Source organism: Equus asinus, chromosome 8 (genome assembly GCF_041296235.1).
Source record: "Equus asinus isolate D_3611 breed Donkey chromosome 8, EquAss-T2T_v2, whole genome shotgun sequence".
In the NCBI taxonomy this organism is placed as follows: domain Eukaryota; kingdom Metazoa; phylum Chordata; class Mammalia; order Perissodactyla; family Equidae; genus Equus; species Equus asinus.
The window spans coordinates 99,855,400-99,874,623 of NC_091797.1; the positions used below are offsets into that span (position 1 = coordinate 99,855,400).

The following is a 19,224-nucleotide window of genomic DNA, read 5'->3' on the forward strand; positions in this document are numbered from 1 at the left end:
AACTGGCGCATCTCCTTGCAGACACTCCATATATTAGGGGTTCTGCCCCGGATTCCGTCCCAGCCACCACACCATATTCCAGGGGAGGCTCCCCATCGCCACCTCGTTGATTTTTTTGAGCGAGCTGGAGAGCCATCCCATTGGTGGAACCAGCCACTGCGAGGTTGAGTTGGGGCGACCCCTCCTTCTGGGTGCAGGAGGAAACCCCAGTCACAGGTGGTCCATTTCTAGGCAAAACCAGAGTGAAACCTTGGGCTCGCTGTTGGACAGTCCTGCCTGTTGCACCCAAAGCTCCAGAAAAGCGAGTCCATATGTAGTAAACGTCAAGACACTCTTTCTAAATAGGAGCTATGCCAATAACATGAAGATAAGTTATCATTAGAAAATCTTTATAAATCCAGTCATATCTCCATAACAAGGAAGGAAACCCATGTGATTATTTCTGAAGTATGCCAAGAAGATGTTTGGTAAAACCCAGCATCCAGTCTTGATTTTTTTAAGCCTTAGCAAACTAGGCCTTAAAGACAGTTCATTAACGTGATGAACAGTCATGGCCAAGGGTCGGCATTTCAGCCAACAGTGAAACAGTAGCTCTGTCTCCCTTCAAGTCAGAATAAAGACGCAGACACTGTGCCAGTGAGGAATGAAACACTGTGAGAAGGACAAACGCACTTAAACTATTTATTTTTCTTAAATAACAAGAACTCAGGAAGTTGAGTGTAGGTGGCTGAAACAGCTGCTCAAAACTTTCATCCAAGGCCTAGGATCCTTCTATTTTGCCATTCCACTATGTGTGGATTTTGTCCTCAATTGTCTCATGGGTGCAAGAAAGCTATATCTCCAGGCACTGCATCCAAGTTCCAGGCAGGAAGGGGCAGGAGAGGAAGAAGGAGCAGTCCTATCAGGAGAGCAAAGACTTTCCTCAGATCTCTAGCAGACTTCCATGTGAGCCTCCTCAGTCAGGGCTGGGCTGTGCGGCCATCCCGGCTACAAACAGTCTTAGAGGGCAAAGTGTTTTGAGGTGGACACACATTGGTCCCCCACCTCAAACAGAGTCTGCCACAGATGACCAACGGCCCCAATGCGGAGTGCTGCTCTGGAAGTGCGAACCGATGTGGGTCTTAATAAGAAATAAAAGGCTATCCATAAGAAAAGGTGAGGCAAACTTTTATTTCCAAGTGATATGACTGTTCACCTAGAAAACCCAATAGACTGAGAAACTGTTAGACTGTCTCACAATAACTCAGTAAAGTTGCTAGGTATAAGATAAATATACAAAAAGATAAATACGATCAATAGTTGTTCTAAATATTTTATAACAGAAAGACCTAATTTACAACCCCACAAAATTAGAATGAACTTAAGAATAAATTTAAGAGCATATATGAGGAAAACTGTAAAACGTTTCTGATGGTTAGAGGCAGACCTGAATGAACCATTGTCTACTGCACTCTTTGATGTGAGGCCTTGATATTGTATAGAACTCTATTAATTCTTCACAAACTAGCGAATTCTAATCAAAATGCCAATGAGATATGCAGGGGCATGAAGAGGTTGAGTTCCAAGAAAATGAATCCTGGGTTACCTGGAAGAATAGATGGAAAAAGCAAACAACCTTTAAAAAAACCTACTAAAAATGTTGTTCTGGTCCTACCATATATTAAAGTAAATTACAAAACTACAAATAGAAAAGCCAGGTCTGCAGAACACTGAGGAATGCAATTCAAGCATGATGCAGGGACCCTGGATTTCACATCCCAACTAGAGGGACTTCAGAGTTAAATGTAAAATATGGAACCAAAACAGGACTTAAGGAAGGGGATTTCCAAGGGCAAAACATAAAGGGGAAACATAAAATGGAACAGACCTAATTACACAGAATTTGAAAACCTCTGTACATTAAAAACACATTAACAAAGAGAACATGAGTGCGCCAAGGCGGTGTGGGGGGCGGGAGGGGCGGTGTGCGTATGTAAAAAAAAGGTAAAAAAATCTGAACCAATAACATTCCCAATGTATCAAAATGGCAAATAGAACAAGTGAGGAGACGCTGCCGAGCGCTGGACATGGGGGGCACGGAAGTGAGCAGCATGGCGCCGGGTGTGACCTGGGGTCCCCGGCAGCTTCGCCGCACTCCTGGCCTGCGCCCGCTCATGGCACGTCTCAGCATTTACTCAGGAAACAATCACAGATGGGCCCCCAGCTTTGTGCTCCAGAATCCTTTACAGGCATAATCTTGATGTGCAACAGTAAAGGAGCAGATAAGATGATGTCACCAATGTTCTTGAAAAATATTTTATAACACGGAAAATGCTCATCATAAAATGTTACATGGAAAACGATAAAAATGACATGCAGAGTATGAATCCAGTTTTGTTTTAAGAGAAAAAGCACATGTGTATGTGCATAGAAAAACCCAGAAGAAAACCCATCTCCAGGTCATGACCCATGAACTGATACTTAGGGTCCTTCTTATTGTTATAATTTTCTGATTTTTTTTCAAATTTCTTCGATATACACATACTACTCATATAATGAGAAAAAAAAGTTTATATGTAAATAAAACATCAAGACTCCAGAGGAAAGAAGGGCAAAGGGCACATTCAAATAATTTGCAAGAATAAAGACCCACAATAAAACCACTTCTGCTGGTCGCCCCCGTCAGTCGGCAGAGGTGCGCGGGAAGCACCAGGTGCCACCGTTAGCCAGGGCATCACAGGGCAGACGGCAGGTGTGTCGGGCCCACAGAGAGGTTTCCATTTGAATTTCTTTTCAAATAAGAAAAATGAATATGATAACAGCGAATCAAGCCTAGATCATATTTGTCTTTTACCAACACAGTTGTAAAAGAGAACTTTCCTGTTTGTCACAGAGGAAGAGCCCTGGGGCCCGCATCCTGCCAGGCCAGCTCATGGACACTGCAGAGGAAAAGACTGGAGCGGCAGGTGCCCAGGAATGTCACTGTGTCATCACCGTGGCCTCAACAAGGACTGTGTGGACACCTGGCTCTGACTAGCGCCTCCCCAGGACACAGATGTGCACGGGTGTTCCTACCTGACGAGAACTGCCAATTGGCTTCTTTTTTTTTTTTTTTAAAGATTTTATTTTTTTTTTCCTTTTTCTCCCCAAAGCCCCCCAGAACATAGTTGTATATTCTTTGTTGTGGCATGAGGGACGCTGCCTCAGCGTGGCTTGATGAGCAGTGCCATGTCCACGCCCAGGATTTGAACCAACAAAACACTGGGTTGCCTGCAGCAGGGCACGCAAACTTAACCACTTGGCCACGGGGCAAGCCCCCCAATTGGCTTCTTTGCAATGAAACGGTATTACTTTGTTATCACCCAACCAAAAACATACTCAAATGATTCCGTAAGCTGCTCATTTCCTTTCTCTCAAAATTTTCACTTCTAGAAATCTACTCTAAGAAAACACTAAAGACGTATAATGCAAAAAAGACGTTCTATGAAGAATGATTTACAATAGTGAAAACACGGAAACAACTTCAGCATATTCCAACAAAAGAATATCTAATGGAATACTATGCCTCCATCTAGAACTATAACTCCAAAGACAGTGCAGTTACTTGGGAAAAAGTTCTGCTATGCAGCTAAGTGGGGGAAAAAAGATAAAAAGAATATATACACTATGTTTAAAGTAATGTAAAAATGCAATATGAAAAAAGCAGAAGGGAATGTATCAAAGTGCGAAATGCAGTTTTATTAAGAATTAAGGGCATATTCTTTCCTTAAATCCACATTTTCTGAAATGTGGTATTTTGTCTCCATAATTTTAAAAAGCATACTAAAAGCACTTCATAAACTATAGCATCTATACAAATGTAAAGTACTGTCACTCAGGAAGCAGCTTATACTTGCTCCCAGCTGTGTGGAAACACCACCACTCCCGGCTGAACAGGGCTTTCCATCTCTGCAGAGAGCAGGGGCTGGGTCTCCGTGGAGCGGCTCCTCCCGTGGAGCTGAGCTGTGAGCTGAGCTCGGTGGGGTATGGAGAGGCCCCACAGGGCAGCCTCACTGGCCTGGGGTCAAGGCACGCTTCTAGACACATCTTCCCAAACCCCCACCATCTAAGATTCTTCTCCCCTCCTGGAACAGAGTAACGTTCACTTGGAAGTAATACTGTTCATAATTCTTCTGGGGTATTTTTTATTATTATTCTAAACATTACAGTTTACAGAGGAATTCCTGATTGAAATCACGCCAGGAGCCTATCTGAGGCCACAACAATTGACATAGCTTCTTTGTATCCGCAGGAAAGATCTATCGCCTTGTCAGTGACTTCCGACCCCATCAAGGAAAATAGGACGACAGGACATCCTCAAATGGCCCTCAACTCTCCTGGCTTCCAGTGTCGCCCTTCCCGGGGGGTGACGACCTCCAGAAGAGGTGTCCCAGCAGGAGGGAGATCTGCACGCGGGCTGGAGGGCAAGTTGCAAGCATCCAGAGGGACGGGCGGCCTGCACATGTGAGCCCCTGTGCTTTCCCTGCTCACCCTGGGTGGGGACAAGGCTGGCTACCATGATGATGACAAGCGTACCAGGTCAATTTCCAGGTTTGCTGCCCAGGGGGAAATTCCTGCTGACCGAGGGCTGAACCACACACAGGAGCTTTGCCACATCCAGTGCATCTATGGGGTCCCTGCCACTCACACCTGTGCCCTCTGCACCCAGTGCATCTATGGGGTCCCCACCACTCACACTCGTGCCACCTGCGCCCAGCAGGCCACCAGGCACGAAGTAGGTGCTCAGCAGGTGCTTGTTGAGCTGGAGGGTGAAGGGCTTCTCCTCGCTGTGCGCTCGCTGGTGCTCGGTGAGGTGGGCACTCCAGGTGAACACTTCGCCACACTCGTTACACTTCAATGGCTTCTCCCCGGAATGGACTTTCTGATGCTTAATGAGACAGTGGTTCTGGCTGAAGGCTTTGCCGCACTCGCTGCACTTGTAGGGCTTCTCCCCAGTGTGGATCCGCTGGTGCACAATGAGGGACGAGTGGCAGCTGAAGGCCTTCCAGCATCTGCTGCAGTCGAAGGGCTTCTCCCCGGTGTGGATCCGCTGGTGCACGATGAGGTAGGAGTGGGAGCTGAAGGCCTTCCCGCATTCGTTGCACTTGAAGGGCTTCTCCCCGCTGTGGATCCGCTGGTGCACGACGAGGTAGGAGTGGCAGCTGAAGCCCTTCCCGCAGTCACTGCACTTGAAGGGCTTCTCCCCGGTGTGGGTCCTCTGGTGCAGGGTGAGGCGGGAGCGGTTGTTGAAGGCCTTCCCACAGTCACTGCATTTAAAAGGCTTGTCTCCATTGTGGATTTTCTCGTGCACGGTCAGGGACGAGTGGCAAGTGAAGGCCTTCCCGCAGTCGTCACACTTATAAGGCTTCTCTCCCGTGTGGATCCTGTGGTGCCGCGTCAGGTGCGTCCTCTGGTTGAAGGCCTTCCCACATTCGCCACACTTATAGGGCTTCTCCCCAGTGTGGATCCTGAGGTGCATGTTAAGCAGCGAGCTGCAGCTGAAGGCCTTCTCACAGGCACTGCACTTGTAGGGCCTCTCACCCGTGTGAATCCTATGATGCACGTTCAGTGACGAGTGACAGCTGAAGGCTTTCCCACACTCGCCACAGAAGAAGGGTTTCTCCCCCGTGTGGATCCTCTGGTGCTCGATGAGGTTGGTGCTCCACGTGAAGGCCTTGCCACACTCGTTGCACTTGTAGGCTTTCTCCCGTGCATGCCAGCGCCGGTGGAGGGTGAGGGAGGAGCTCTGGTGGAAGGCTTTCCCACATTCGCTGCATACAAAAAGACCCTCCCTGGTGCCAGCACCCTGCTGCCTGTTTGCAGATGGTTGTCTTCTCTGCTCACTGGACTTGCAAGAGTTTCTCCCTGTGCACATTCTCTGGTGCTGGGTTACAGCCTCACTGGACTGGAAATTCTCGACATGTCTGTCAGGAGAGTCTGCTTCTGTAGGAATGCTCTGCAGGGCAAAGAGGGTGCACCTGAGGGGAGAATCCTTCTCAGACGTCTCATGTCCCTGCCAGCGCCCCTCTGTGGAAATGTCCCCAAGGCTGGTGGGTGCTCGCCTCCAGAGCACAGCTTTGTGTCTTGACACAGCAGCCACCAGGCCCTCCAAGGCCCGCCCATCACCCAGACTGGGGCCGTGGATACTGGACCCTGCCAGCTGCTCCCTGATCAGCTCCTGAGATGGCTCTTCTCTGTAAATGCCCTGCTGTGGAGATGACTCCTCCGTCTCAGACCCAGGCTCCCGTTCTGTAAGAAATGGAAAATGCGATTTCCTGTGAGCAGACACTGGAACTCAGATTTGCAATCTGACCCGGGGATGCAGATAAGCACAGGAGAGACAGCAGCGCCCAACAGAGTCGGAGAGCTCGAAGGCAGAGAGCCGAGAGGTGCACACCCAGGATGAGACAGGCCAGCAAGGAGGAAGGAAGAGCAGGGACAATAAACAGGGACAAGAGCCACCGGAGAAGCCAAGGGAATTTTGAAAAGAGCCAGGTGGCTGGGAAAGGAGCAGAGTGCACAGGCCTGGCAGGCAGATACAAATGTCCCACAGAGATGTCTACTGAGTGACAGTGTGTCAGGATCAGGGAGGCACTGGGTGTGAACACGGGGTAAATTCAAGTCCAAAAACAATAAAGTTTCAATCTCCCGTGGTGCCAGAAGGGAAAGCTCTCCCCACCTCTCTCCTCAGCATTTCCTTCAGAGCACTCGAGACGGTCATGGCGCTCTCTGTCCCTGAGATGCACATGTCTCTTCAAAAGCTGAAGAATCCTCCTGCCAGCTCTGTTCTGGGAACATCTTCCTCAGAGGCGTTCCCAGGCAGCTCCCAGAGCCACCTCCGTGAACTGGGGAGGACAGCGAACCGTCTCCCTGTCTCTGCCAGTCCCCAGGCTGACACTGCCTTCTCAGTGAGTGAAGCCCTGACTCCAGGTCCACAAACCCTCCCCACCCCTGCTCTGCCTCATTTCTCTGGGCTCCAGTGAACAATCGCCCTTTGCTGAGTGTTTCCACACACACAGGTGTCACTTCTGCCTCCCACCAACACAAGGCAGACAGCTTTGCCTTCGTTCACTGCTGTATTCCCAGCAGTTCCTGGCACACAGGTGGTGCTCAATGTGTGTGTTGAAGGCAGGAGACAAGGGAAGGTTCTAGAAAGGGCACTGAGCAGGTGCAGATGGAGCCAGGGCAGTGGACTGTAGAAAGAAAGCAGAGCCACGATGGCAGGGCCACAAAGGGCCATGGGAAGGGGGCCTGGGAAGTGGGGGCTCTACATCCTTCCCGTGTCCCCTGCTCACCTGGACGAGCTGCTCCAGGGACTTCTCCGGGTACCTGCCACGGCTCCTCGCCTCGTTCCAGGTGGGAGATAACGTCTGGCTTGCAGACCGGAGGCCCTGCTCATGGGGAGGAAGTGGCGCAGCTCTGTGTCCTGTGGCTTTCCAGAACCGGCCGACAGCACAAACAGCCCCAGGAACAGCACTGGCCAGCACTGGGAGGTGTGTGCCGTCCCCAGGGATGGGATCTCAGACTCAGAACTCAAACTGGGGCATGTACTCTGAGGACCCCACGGGGACCGACATCCCCTTCTATCTCCTTTGGAAAGCTCCGGGGCAAGATGGGCTTCCAGGACCCCCTCCGGGCCCCACCTTGGAGCCAGCCACACCTCCAGACAAGGATGCAGGTGGCATGGCTGAGCCCCGCCATGAGAGCGTGGGGGTAGAGATCACAACCCCAGCATCCTGCCGAGCCCGGCCCCAGGGTGGTTGGTCAAGGGAGGCTCGGCAATACCCGCAGCATGGCAGAGTGCCCAGACTGCAGACTCTGAGCCTTGGGGAGCTGACTTACCCAGGGAAAGAAGGTTCTGGTAGTTCTCCAGCATCACATCTCGGTAGAGGGCCCTCTGAGGGGAATCCAGCTGGCCCCACTCCTCCTGGGTGAAGTCCACGGCCACATCCTTGAAAGTGACCTGGAATGACATGTGCGTTCTCATTCACCCAGGACAAGAGTGATTCAGACTATGTTCATGGTTCCAAGGGAGCCACGCATTGACTGAGACCTTAGGAGTAAAGGGTTAACCTCGGTGACCTCCAGAGCGTGGAAGGCTGTGCTGTAGACGCCATCTGTCATACAGCCCCAACGTACATACCACAACTGGGCTGGGAAGCGCCATGCGGACCCCAGCCTTCTGGACCAGGAGGGTCCCGCTAAGTGGGCAGCCCATGTGTGGGTGGTGTGGCAGGCATGTAGGCTGCTGTAATAGGTTCTGGGTAAGATGCCATGTTTCCTGGGGTCAAGAATATCAAACGTATAGAACTTGAAAGAATAATACAAAGAACTGAGAAACCCTATCAAATTTCACCACTGCGAAAGGACTCAAGCCCAGGCAGGAAGCCATTATTATCCCTAAGGAAGGAGACCCTGCACTTATCAACAAGTCCTCTGACCAAGGGAGCTGCTCCAGTCCTGCCTGCCTGTCCCCTACTCCTTCCCGTTGGACCCCCTGCTCCCTTGCCTTCCCTGGGCCCGCGTCCCAGCCCATCCCACCCATGTCCTGTCCCCTCCCTCCCCCAACGCCAGTCACTGATTGTGGGGTAAGCTCCTGCACCCACCCAGTCACCCCAGTTCCAAGTAGTATGAAAGCCCCAAATGACTCCACCTGTTCTTGAACCTCAGGCTCTTCTGCCGGCTGGCCAGGGCTCCCCACCTGCTCTGGTGCCTCCAGGCTGCCGCCCTGAGGTCCCCATGCTTGTCACGCTCCAGCCCCACTCTGGATCCCTACTTGCCAGCAAATAAGCTCTCAGGACCCGTCAGGGCTCCGACCTCAGGCGGCAAGGGTGAGCAGGCTGTTTTCTAAGCAGCTGCTGACTAACTGCTCTCTCTTCCAGGACGCCAGGGGAGCCTGGCCCGAACTCTAGAGAGCGCTAACTTCGACACAAGAATGAAGAAGCAGCCGACGGAGGGAGGCCTGGTTCCCACCTCATAAGTGTTCGCTGGGGAGTGACTGGTGTGGGGCCAAGCTCCCAGGGACCAGCTGGTTCTCCGGAAGCCCTGGATCCACGTCAGCGCCCAGAGTCAGGCAGGGGGTGCAGACCGTCACGCCTGGAGATGAAGCCTCCTCCTACCAGGAGCCTGCCAGGCAGTCAGGAAAAGCGGGGACGCCCTCTGGGCTCACTGGAGCTTTGACCTTTCGTTTTAAAAGTGGCTGATACTTTTAGACTGTTCTCAACATTGCTGCAGACTGAACCGTGGCCCCAGCAATTCAGATGTTGAAGCCCTGACCCCCAGTGTGACTGCACTTGGCAATGGGGTCTGGAGGAGGTAGCTGAAGTTACACGAGGTCCTAAGGGTGGACCCTAATCCGACAGAACTGGCGTTCTTCTGAGATGAGGACGGTGGCGCTCTCTCCCCACTGCACCCCCGCGGGAGAGGCCATGTGAGGACGGGGAAAGCGGCCATCTGCAGGCTGGCAGGAGAGCCCTCACCAGGGATGGATCCCGCTGGCACCTGATCTTGGCCTTCCACCTTCCAGAGCTGTGAGAAAATAATTTTCTGTCATTTAAGCCCCCGAGTCTGTGGTAATTTGTTATGGTGGCCCTGAGCTGACTGAGACAAACGTCAACACGAAACAGTAAGAGAGACGAAGCGACCCTTCATACCACACACAAAACCAGCTCCAGGTGGAACAAGGATCTAAACGCAAAGACTCATGGGAGACAATTCTGTAAATCCCTGGGCGGCAGAGGCCACCAGCATGACAGAAAACCCAGAAACCATGAGGACAAGATTGATATTTGCTCCATGGAAGTTTACATTTTCTTCATGAACATTGAAAAATCACTAAGAAAGAGAAAAATGGGCATAGGATATAACCAGATAATTCATACAAGACTTGCAAACAGCTGATGAGCACACAGGGAGATGCGCAATCTCACTAGACATCCAGAAATGAAAAATACAGCAGCAAGAGACCATTTCACACATTGCAGGAGGCAAAACATTTACAGTCTGAAAACACCAAGCATGGGCCGGTCCATGGGGAAACCGGATGGCCTTCCGCCGCTGTGCAGGTGGCAGGGGACATCTGCTTTGGCAAGCAATTCTACCGTCTCTAGTAGAGAGCCTGTTTCCTGAGCCTTGTTCACTTTGAGATTCCCACCCAGCCCAGAGTGACTGCGAAAACACTGGAAACAAACTGCGCAGCAGTAAAAGGAACAGGCCTAGCTAACCTGTCCCCATGGGGAGCTCTCAAGAGCACAGCAGTGGGGACAAAGGCAGGTTGAGGGACCCAAGCCCAGTGTGGCACCCTTTACAGAACCATCCAGAAACACACATAGTACCGTGTGGCGTTTATGAATACTCAGATGCGCGAGCTCCACCATCCGGCGAATGGGCACAAGCTCTGAGCCCTGTGACTGGTGGACTCCCCACTCCTGCTTACTGCTGTGTGTGTGGGGGTGGCTCAGTTCCCTAGTCTATAACATGAGATGCTGACAGTAAGAACGCCACCGATGGCAGTGAGGACTCAGTGAGTCACAGCCATGTGAGAAGTGCCAGCAGTGTTTGCCGTGCCGCCATCTCTGGTCCTCTCACGGACTGGGGAGGGCAGGAGAGGAGGAGGCAGGGGAGGACGCAAAAAACACTTTGCCTTTACCCTCAATGTTTTGTTTTTCTAAAATGGTCTAAAGCAAATATGACAAAATTTGGACATCTGTTAATTTTTCAAAGTAGGTACACAGAAGGTTGTTATTACTGTTTCAAATGTTTCAAAATGTTAAAAACAAGAAAAAGCCATTCAAGGAGGAGGAAACACAAATTTCCAATGGACTTGTAAAAAGATGAATAATTTTTGTCAGGAAAATGCAAATCAAAACAAAAACAAGAGGCCAGCCTGGTGGCGTAGTGGTTATGTTCGCATGCTCGGCTTCAGAGGCCTGGGGTTTTGCTGGTTCGGATCCTGGGCGCAGACACGGCACCGTCGTCAGGCCATGCTGTGGTGGCGTCCCACACAGAAGAACTAGAATGACCTGCAACTACAATATACAACTGTGTACTGGGGCTTTGAGGAGAAAAAACAAAGAGGAAGATTGGCAACAGATGTTACTGGCTCAGGGCCAGTCTTGTTCACCAAAAATTTTAAAAAGCCATAGGAAAACAAAAATAAGATAAATACTTTTCACCTATCAGGGTAGCACAAATTAAAACCTGATGCCTGGCCATGAGGAAGCGCTTGTGGCAGGAGTAGGAACGGCTCTACCCTTTTGGATATTTACACCAAAACCACAGGAGTTCCTGCACAGGACGCAAATGCATGGTTGGGTCTTGCAGCACTGTACTGACCCAAACTGGCCACCACGGCTTAGGACAGCTGGCTAAATTAGGGCACAGGCATCCAGGCAGACCATGAAGAACGCAGCTATCCAAAGGAACACGGTGCACATCATGAACACGGTGCACATCATGCCAAGTGAAGGAAGCCAGACAGAGAAGGCCACAAATTGAATGATCCCGTTTGTATGAAATGCCCAGAACAAGCAAATACAGAGACACAAAGCAGATGTGTGGTTGCTGAGGGCTGGAGGGGAGGGGGAAGAGGCGGGCCTGCTAATGGGCAGGGGTTTCTTTTTGGGGTGATGAAAACGGTCTAAAATTAACCATAGTGATGGCTGTGCCACCTTGTGAACACACTAAACCATTGAACTGTATACCTGAAAAGGGTGGACTCTGTGGTACGGGAATTCCGTCTCAACAAAACAAGGGAAGCACTAGAATGTGTACAGCATGATTCCATCTCGTTTAAGCCCTGATGTCTGTCTATGTTCAAGTTTGCTTGTGTGAACAAGGAGGGAGAGGTGGAAGATAAACACCAGAACAGAGGACACTGTTTGTCTCAAGGAAACGAGATCGTACACGCAGGCAAAGGAGGAGATTAAAAGGCTGTGCTGTGTAACTTGTTACAAAGCAAATACTGTTTTTGGAAATTTAAAAAAAGTTGTTTTCAATGAAGAAGGAAAATCAAAGCAGAGCAGGGATTAGCGTTATCATTATGGCCCATCCACCCAGCTTCCTTGAGCCTCAGTTTCTCCAGCTGTAGCATGCAATGGGAACGATGAGGCCTCCCCCTGTTGAGGAGGGAATGAAATGGGGTAACAGTATGCCAGTCTTGGATACCAAGGAAAGGGTCCAGTGTCTGTCAGCCCCCAGATGGCCATCTCCCACCCCGCTGGCTGGGCATACCAAGAGGTCAGAGACCCAGTCCCTGGCTCTCTGAGAAGAGAACAGCCGTCCAGCTGCACACAGAGCTCTAACAGGGAAGCCTGCTGTCTCAGGCAGGAGAGGAAGGGTAGACCACAGGAGGGTGGGCAGGGGCACAGAACTTGGCAGCAGAAGGAACTGAGGTTGGAGGGGAGCGGGGCTGGGGGCGTTCTGACACTGCATGTCTGGGGAGCTCCAGCAGTGTGGCAGGCCGCAGTGGATGAGGGGCGTCAGAGCAGTGGGTGGCGCCACTGTGGCCAGAGTATGAAGATGTCTACCCCAAGGTCATGGTGTTTGTATTCCACAGCAGGCAAGACAGATGGAAGGCAGGAGGGCGGGACACGCACAGCTTCTGAGCATGGTCCAGAGGTGTCAAGAAGCAGAACAATAACAGGGTTCTGTTATAATAATAGGGCTTCCTGCTCTGCTCCCAGCCACACAGGGATAACAGGGGCCAGATCTGCCCTCTTACCTCAAACGAGTAAACTGGGCAAGATATATGAAATAACCGTCCATCTCCAGACACTGGACAAGGGACAGCACAGAACAGAGAGCCCTGAGAGAAGGGAGACAAACAAAGCAAGCCTCACAGCTGTCTCTCCTCCCCAGCAGGAAGCAATTCCAGACTGCAGTGCTGGGAGTGGGCGCCCAGACAGGGCCTGCGGTCTGAGGGGGGCAGGACGCAGAGGACAGGGTTTGGGGAGACCAAGAAGGCTAAAATTTGCAGGGCAGCATGCCAGAGCAGAGGGAGCTGCACAGACTCAGAACTCTGGATCCACTCGAGACTGATTGAGGGCTGAGGCGTGTGTGCCTGGGAGGAAACAACCTCCAACCAGGGAGAGAAACGCCAGAAAGAAGGAAGTAGAATGATCACTAGAACTCGCACAGTGCTGGGAACAGTCTGTGTTTTGACTGGCCAGAGTGGTATGTCCTTCTGCTGTACAGGGTGCTGAGCAAAGTCCCCAGAAGGGCACTGCTTCATTGACAAGGCAAAATTAGCCTGAGACTGGAGGCTCATTTGGACCAACCTTCACTCAACCTGAAAGCTAGCCCTGAAAGCCTCACCAGTACCACACAGCTTCCCTGCATCCCACAACAAACCCCACAAAGGCTGACGGAAGTCCAAAAGATCCACCACTCAACAAAGGGAAATTCACTCCAGCATCCAATCAAGTAACTGAAAGGAAAAACAAGTTAATAGAATCAGAGGAAACAAGAGTATAGTAAAACAGTGTTTGTTTACCTCACATGAAGGCATTAAGAGAGAAACAGAAGCAAAAAAGACACAAGATATATAGAAGAGAAACAGCAAAATGGCAGGTGTAAATCCAGCCATATCAATAATTACACTAAATGTGAATGGTCAAACTCCAATTAAAAATTAGAGATTGTCAGACTGAATAAAAAAAAGTAAGACTCAACTATATGCCAGCTACAGAAACCCACTTTAAAAACAAACAAAGATAGATCAAAAGTGAAAGAATGGGAAACGATATACACTGCAGACACTAATCAAAAGAATGGTGACATGACTATATTAACATCAGACAAAGATTTCAGAGCGAGGAACATCGTCAGAAAGAGATACTTTACAAATGACCATTATTACAGTATCAATTCATGAAGAGCTCACAACAATCCTAAATATAGATGTTCCTACTAACAGAGCTTCAAAATACATAACGGAAACATCTGATAAAACTGAAAAGAGAAATAGAAAAATCCACAATTATGCTTAGTGATTTCAACAATAATCTCTCTCAATAATCAATGGAACATGTAAGCAGAAAATCTGTAAGGATATATCATTCAACTTGACTTAACTGACATTTACAGAACACTCTAGTCAACAAAAGCAGAATACATATCCTTTTCAAGTGCACACAGAACATTTACCAAGATAAACCACACTCTGGGCAATAAAGTAAGTCTTAGTAAATTTGAAAGAATTCAAATCATACAAAGTTCCTTCTCTAACTACAACAGAATTAAATTAGAAACCCATAATAGAAAGATATCTGAAAAATCCCCCAAATATTTGGAAATTAAACAACACACTCCTAAATAACTCATGGTTGAGAGAAGAAACCACAAAGGAAATTAGAAACTATTTTGAATTGAATGAAAATGAAAATACAACACAACAAAATTTATGGGATGTAGCTAAGGCAGTGCTTAGAGAGAAATTCATAGCATTGAATGCTAAAAGGGGAAAGAAGAAGGGTGCCAAATCAACACCTAAAGAAACCAAAGAAACCAAAGGAAAGGAAGGAAATAATCAAGAGTCACAAATCAACAAAATAGAAAATGGAAAAGCAACAGAAAAAATCTGAAATCTTCATTTTCTGAAGAAAATGGAACCAAAAGATGGCTCTTTGAAAAGATCAATAAAATTGTTAATTAAACATATATTTAGAACCAGCCCTGATGGCCTAGTGGTTAAAGTTCGGCAGCCTGGGTTTGTTTTCTGGTTGCTGAACCACACCACCCATTTGTCAGTTGTCATGCTATGGTAGCAGCTCACATAAGAAGAACTAGAAGGATTTACAACTAGAATATACAACCATGTACTGGGGCTTTGGGGAGGAAGGAAAAAAAAAAGAGGAAGATTGGCAACAGATGTTAGCTCAGGGTGAATCTTTCCCTGTAAACAAATAATAAATAAATAATAAAATTAAAAAGAATTCCTCTTTAAAACAGAAAACAAAACAAAACATATATTTACTATCAGACTCAGCAATTCCACTCTTACATTTATCCAAGAGAAATTAACATGTCTATATTTGTAGTCAAACATTTATAGTAGGTTTATCTGTAATAGCCAAAACCTGAAAACAACCTAAATGTCCACCAGCTGGTGAATGAAACAAATTGTGGAATAGCCATACAATAGTGTTATGGGTTGAATTACATCCTCTAACTTTGTGTGTTCAAGCCCTAACTCCTGGCACCTCAGAATGTGACTGTGTTTGGAGACGGGTCTTTACAGAGGGGATTAAGGTAAGATGAGGTCATTAGGGTGAGCCCCAATCAAACAGGACTGGTGTCCTTAATGAAAGAAGAGGAACTTTGGACACAGACATGTACAGAGGGGAGACCATGTGAGGACACAGGGAGAAGGCACCATATACAAGCCGAGGAGAGAGACCTCAGAAGACACCAACCCTGCTGACACCTTGATCCTGGACTTCCAGCCTCCAGAACTGGGAGACAATGCATCTGTGTGTTTAAATCACCTAGTCTGTGGCACTTTGCTATGGCGGCCCCTGTAAACTAATGCAAAAGAATATTATTCAGCAAGAAAAACAAACAAACTACTGATTCCCCTAATGACATGGATGAACTCAAAAGCATTATGCTAAGAGAAATGTCAGAAACAAAAGACTACGTACTATGTAATTCCATGTGAAACTCTTAAAAAGGTGAAATTATAGTGGTTGCCAAGGAGCCTGGGGAGAGGAGTGACTGCAAAGGTACATGAGGGAACTTTTCGGTGATGGAAATGTTTGATATCATGATTGTGGCGCTGGGCACACAACTGTGTAAACTTGCCACAACTCATCAAATCCTATACTTAAAACTGGAGAACCATATTGTATATAAATTATACCTCAATAAACCTGATGCCAAAAAACCCACTGGATTTCAAGGTGGGGGTGAGGACACATGCTGAGAACATGCCCATAACTGAGGCACACAGGGATGAAGCATAATGATGGCAGCACTGGCAGAGGGAAGGAGAAAAACCGGGCAGAAATCAAGCTCCAGAGACATCAGAATGCAGTGCTGGCAAGAGGGGGCCATCGGAGGCTACGTGGCTCCAGTGTGTGTGTGGGGGAGTTAACAGGCCAGAGCAGGTTGGATTTGAGCCTTGTAGAGGCCCTTTGGGGGGGGGGGGGGTGTTCCCAACCCACTGGGAGAAGCCCACATCTGGTGTGTCTTCATTCTGCCAGATGGGAAACAAAAAGCCCAGGGGTGTGTGGGAGAATCAAATGCAGATGTGGTAATGAAACTAGGAGAGAAGTCAGAAGAGACCTGGGGGATGTCCCAGGAGAGCGGAATCATTGACCATGAGTGTGAGTGAGACTGCTGGGAGTGAAGAGCGCTCAGGAGAGTGGGACTAGTTACTCAAGGATCTAAGAAACTGATGTCTTAGGAATAACACCTGTGCACAAGAAAGGTGCCACCTCTTTGAGGCAGTCACTCACCTGTGCGCACACATGCACACTTTTCCTGAACCATTTGAAGATAAGTTGCAGACATCATGGTATCTCACCGTATGTTCTTCAGCTTGTAGCTCCTAAGGATATTCTCTTACACAATCACAGTGCCATTATCACACCCAAAAAATTCAACATTGATACAACATTATCTAAGATATAGTCTACTTTCAAATTTCCTCAATTGTCCCAAATTGCCTTTGATGGAATTTTTTGGATCTATGACTTATCACGGATCACGGATTGCATTTCACTGTCACGTCTCCTGAGTGTTTTATAGAACTATAGAGCAACTCAAACATTATGGAAGCGAGGCACATCTCACGATACGTGTTCTACAGCATCCCCACCTTTCTGTAATCAGAGAGAGCTCTTTCAAGTGGGAGGCTAGAGAGAACCACAAAATCCTAAAAAAGTCAAAGGAGCCTAAACCTCCCAGACCTTTTCACTACCCCACACCTTCCTTATCAACGGTACCCTTCTAAATATTCTGATGGGTGGGGGTGTTTTAGGCGGTAGAATAAAATGAGGAGCAAACCCCAAAGTCTGTAAAAGGAGGGGTTCGGGCTCCGCTCAGCTGCAGAAGTGGCCCCAGGACCGATTCCTTGCTGAGCCCTCAGATCTCCTAAACAACCAGGTTTTTCCATGAAGACCCATGTTAGGAGCCTGGTGCAGAGGAAAAGCACACAAGGACGCACCCTCTACCATCACTCTGACCCCAACGCTGCCATGCAGCCCCTCCTTCAGCTGCTCCATACCCCTACCTGATTCCATCCCAGCAGAAGGACCAACTGCCACAAACATCCCCTGGGTCTGCATGTACAGACGAGCAAGTGATCTTCTGGAAGCTGTCACCTACTTGGAGGGTTTCACTAAAACCAGTCTTTGGAGCTCCTGGTACGACGCTGGGCATTCAGGTCCCGGGAAGCTGACCCACCCTGTTGGACTGAATCAGGCTGGAAGGGACATTCATCCTGACAGCACATATGGGGCGCCACCCGGACTTTTCAACCAGGGCTGTCCCCTCGCCCAGAGCTTCCTGAGGACAGGACAGAAGGCTCCCCGGTGGCGGGGGTGGGGGGGAGGTAGTGTCTGGGTGACTGAAGATCCTGGGCAGGGGAAGGAAGGTCCCAAACCTCTTCACAAAGGACATGTCCAAAAGAAAGAAACAACAGCCACTCACCTCGGACCTGGCTTCCAGGAGACCCTGACCCAGTGTATCCTCTGGATTCTCTTTGAGGGCAAGAGCACGGTCCTGAGAGGACAGAGCTGGGAAGGAGAAATGAGTGACGCAGGGCTGGTCTGCCCATAGCCACCAGCCTAGCCAAAGCCCACCCCACCCCGGGCGCGGGGGAGAATCAGTGAGGAGCCAGGAACGGCCCGCAGGTGGGTTCGGAAGGGAGCTCCATTATCTGGCACATTCTGAAACAGCATCAGGGCTTAATTCTGCCACTCCATGTCTCAGACACTCCAATTAAGGAGGAAGAACACTGCCATTCCCTTCCTCTTTTCAGCATGCCTGAGACAGTGGGAACACGGGGAGCTGTGCACGGGGAAGAGGCAGGAGGCCCGATTCTGCTGGGTGCTTCGGAGAAACGAGCCTCACCTCTCTGAGTGTCAGTCTCAAGTGCAAATCCACAGCCCCACTGACTAAAAGAGCCAACTGTACCTGTCTCCCGGGGTTTCGAGGCAGGGGTCTCCATGGCGCCCCTCGGCAGCGTTCCCTGGAGGCGTGGGCACCTCTGCAGCCTCCCGGGCCCCAGGCCAGGCCCAGAGGAGCGGGTGCTGCTCCTGGGGCTCAGAGACAGAAGCCTGCAGGGGAGCCCCCTGCGCCCCCTGCGGTCGGGGTCAGGCAGGCTCGGCAGGCGCCCCCAGCCCCAGGCTGCGCTCGCGCCGCATCCCCCGCAGCCGCCCCACACTCCGCCCGGGGACGCGCGCGGGGCCGGGGCGGGCCGGGCTCAGCTGCCCGGAGCGGGCGGGCGCGGAGAAGGCCCGCAGACAGGCCCCGGGCGAACCGACACACCGACCGACCGTCGGACGGCTGCGCGAGCGAGCGGACCAGCCTCCCACAAAACGACACAGACCGCCACAAAGGAGCACCTCTGCGGCCGCCACGCGAGAGTGCGCCTGCGCGGAGCGGACGCGAACCACATCTCCCGGGAAGCTTTGCGCCGCGCTGGTGGCGGACTCCGTTTCCCAGAGGGCGTCTGGAGCCCCGGCAAAGACCCGACCCGGACGAGCGTGTGGCACAGCCTTCTGGGAAGTGTGGTTCCGGGGCCAGCAACCGTGTGGCGCCGCTCTCTCCAGACTCCACCCCTTGCTGCAGAAGTATCTCAAAATCTAACTGCGTTTGTGTGTGTGCGCGCATGTGCGTGTGCATGTGCGTTTGTATCCATCCTCGTGCTGGGCCGCTGTGTGTGTGTGTCTCCCGGTGGTGTCAGGTGTGCCATCCATCTTTGCAGGAAAGGTTCACGCCTCTGGCCCTGGGGATGCTGGGAGTGGTGGGTTGGCACCTGGGACCCCCGCGGAGGGAGAGCTCCAGCCCCGCTGTCAGGCCCCAGGAACTCGAGAAGGAGGGTCTGGATGGTGGCCCAGCTTTGACACAGCGCTCTAACATTTACACAGTGATGACGCCAATAACAACTAATATTTACTGAGCACTGATGGCATGCCGGGCACGTTTCCAAGGGTTTGACATATTTATTCTGGCAGAATGCTCACAATAGCCCAGTAAGGT

The 19,224-nt window shown here is 50.1% G+C and overlaps 1 protein-coding gene across 2 annotated transcripts; it reads right to left on the reverse strand.

Moving 5' to 3' along the window:
- Window positions 1–644: 644 nt before the first annotated feature.
- Window positions 645–18,634, reverse strand: ZNF74 (zinc finger protein 74). Of its 2 annotated transcripts, XM_014836275.3 has the most exons (5): window positions 18,157–18,634; window positions 17,671–17,756; window positions 7,861–7,981; window positions 7,314–7,409; window positions 645–6,267 (listed from the first exon to the last, which is right to left on the reverse strand). In XM_014836275.3, exons 1-5 carry the CDS (start codon window positions 18,188–18,190, stop codon window positions 4,559–4,561), a joined length of 2,046 nt encoding a protein of 681 aa, XP_014691761.3. In that variant the 5' UTR covers window positions 18,191–18,634; the 3' UTR covers window positions 645–4,558. The 2 variants fall into 2 exon arrangements, with proteins under 2 accessions (XP_014691761.3, XP_044631270.2); XM_044775335.2 differs by lacking the exons at window positions 17,671–17,756; window positions 18,157–18,634 and adding an exon at window positions 8,992–9,226.
- Window positions 18,635–19,224: the final 590 nt, after the last annotated feature.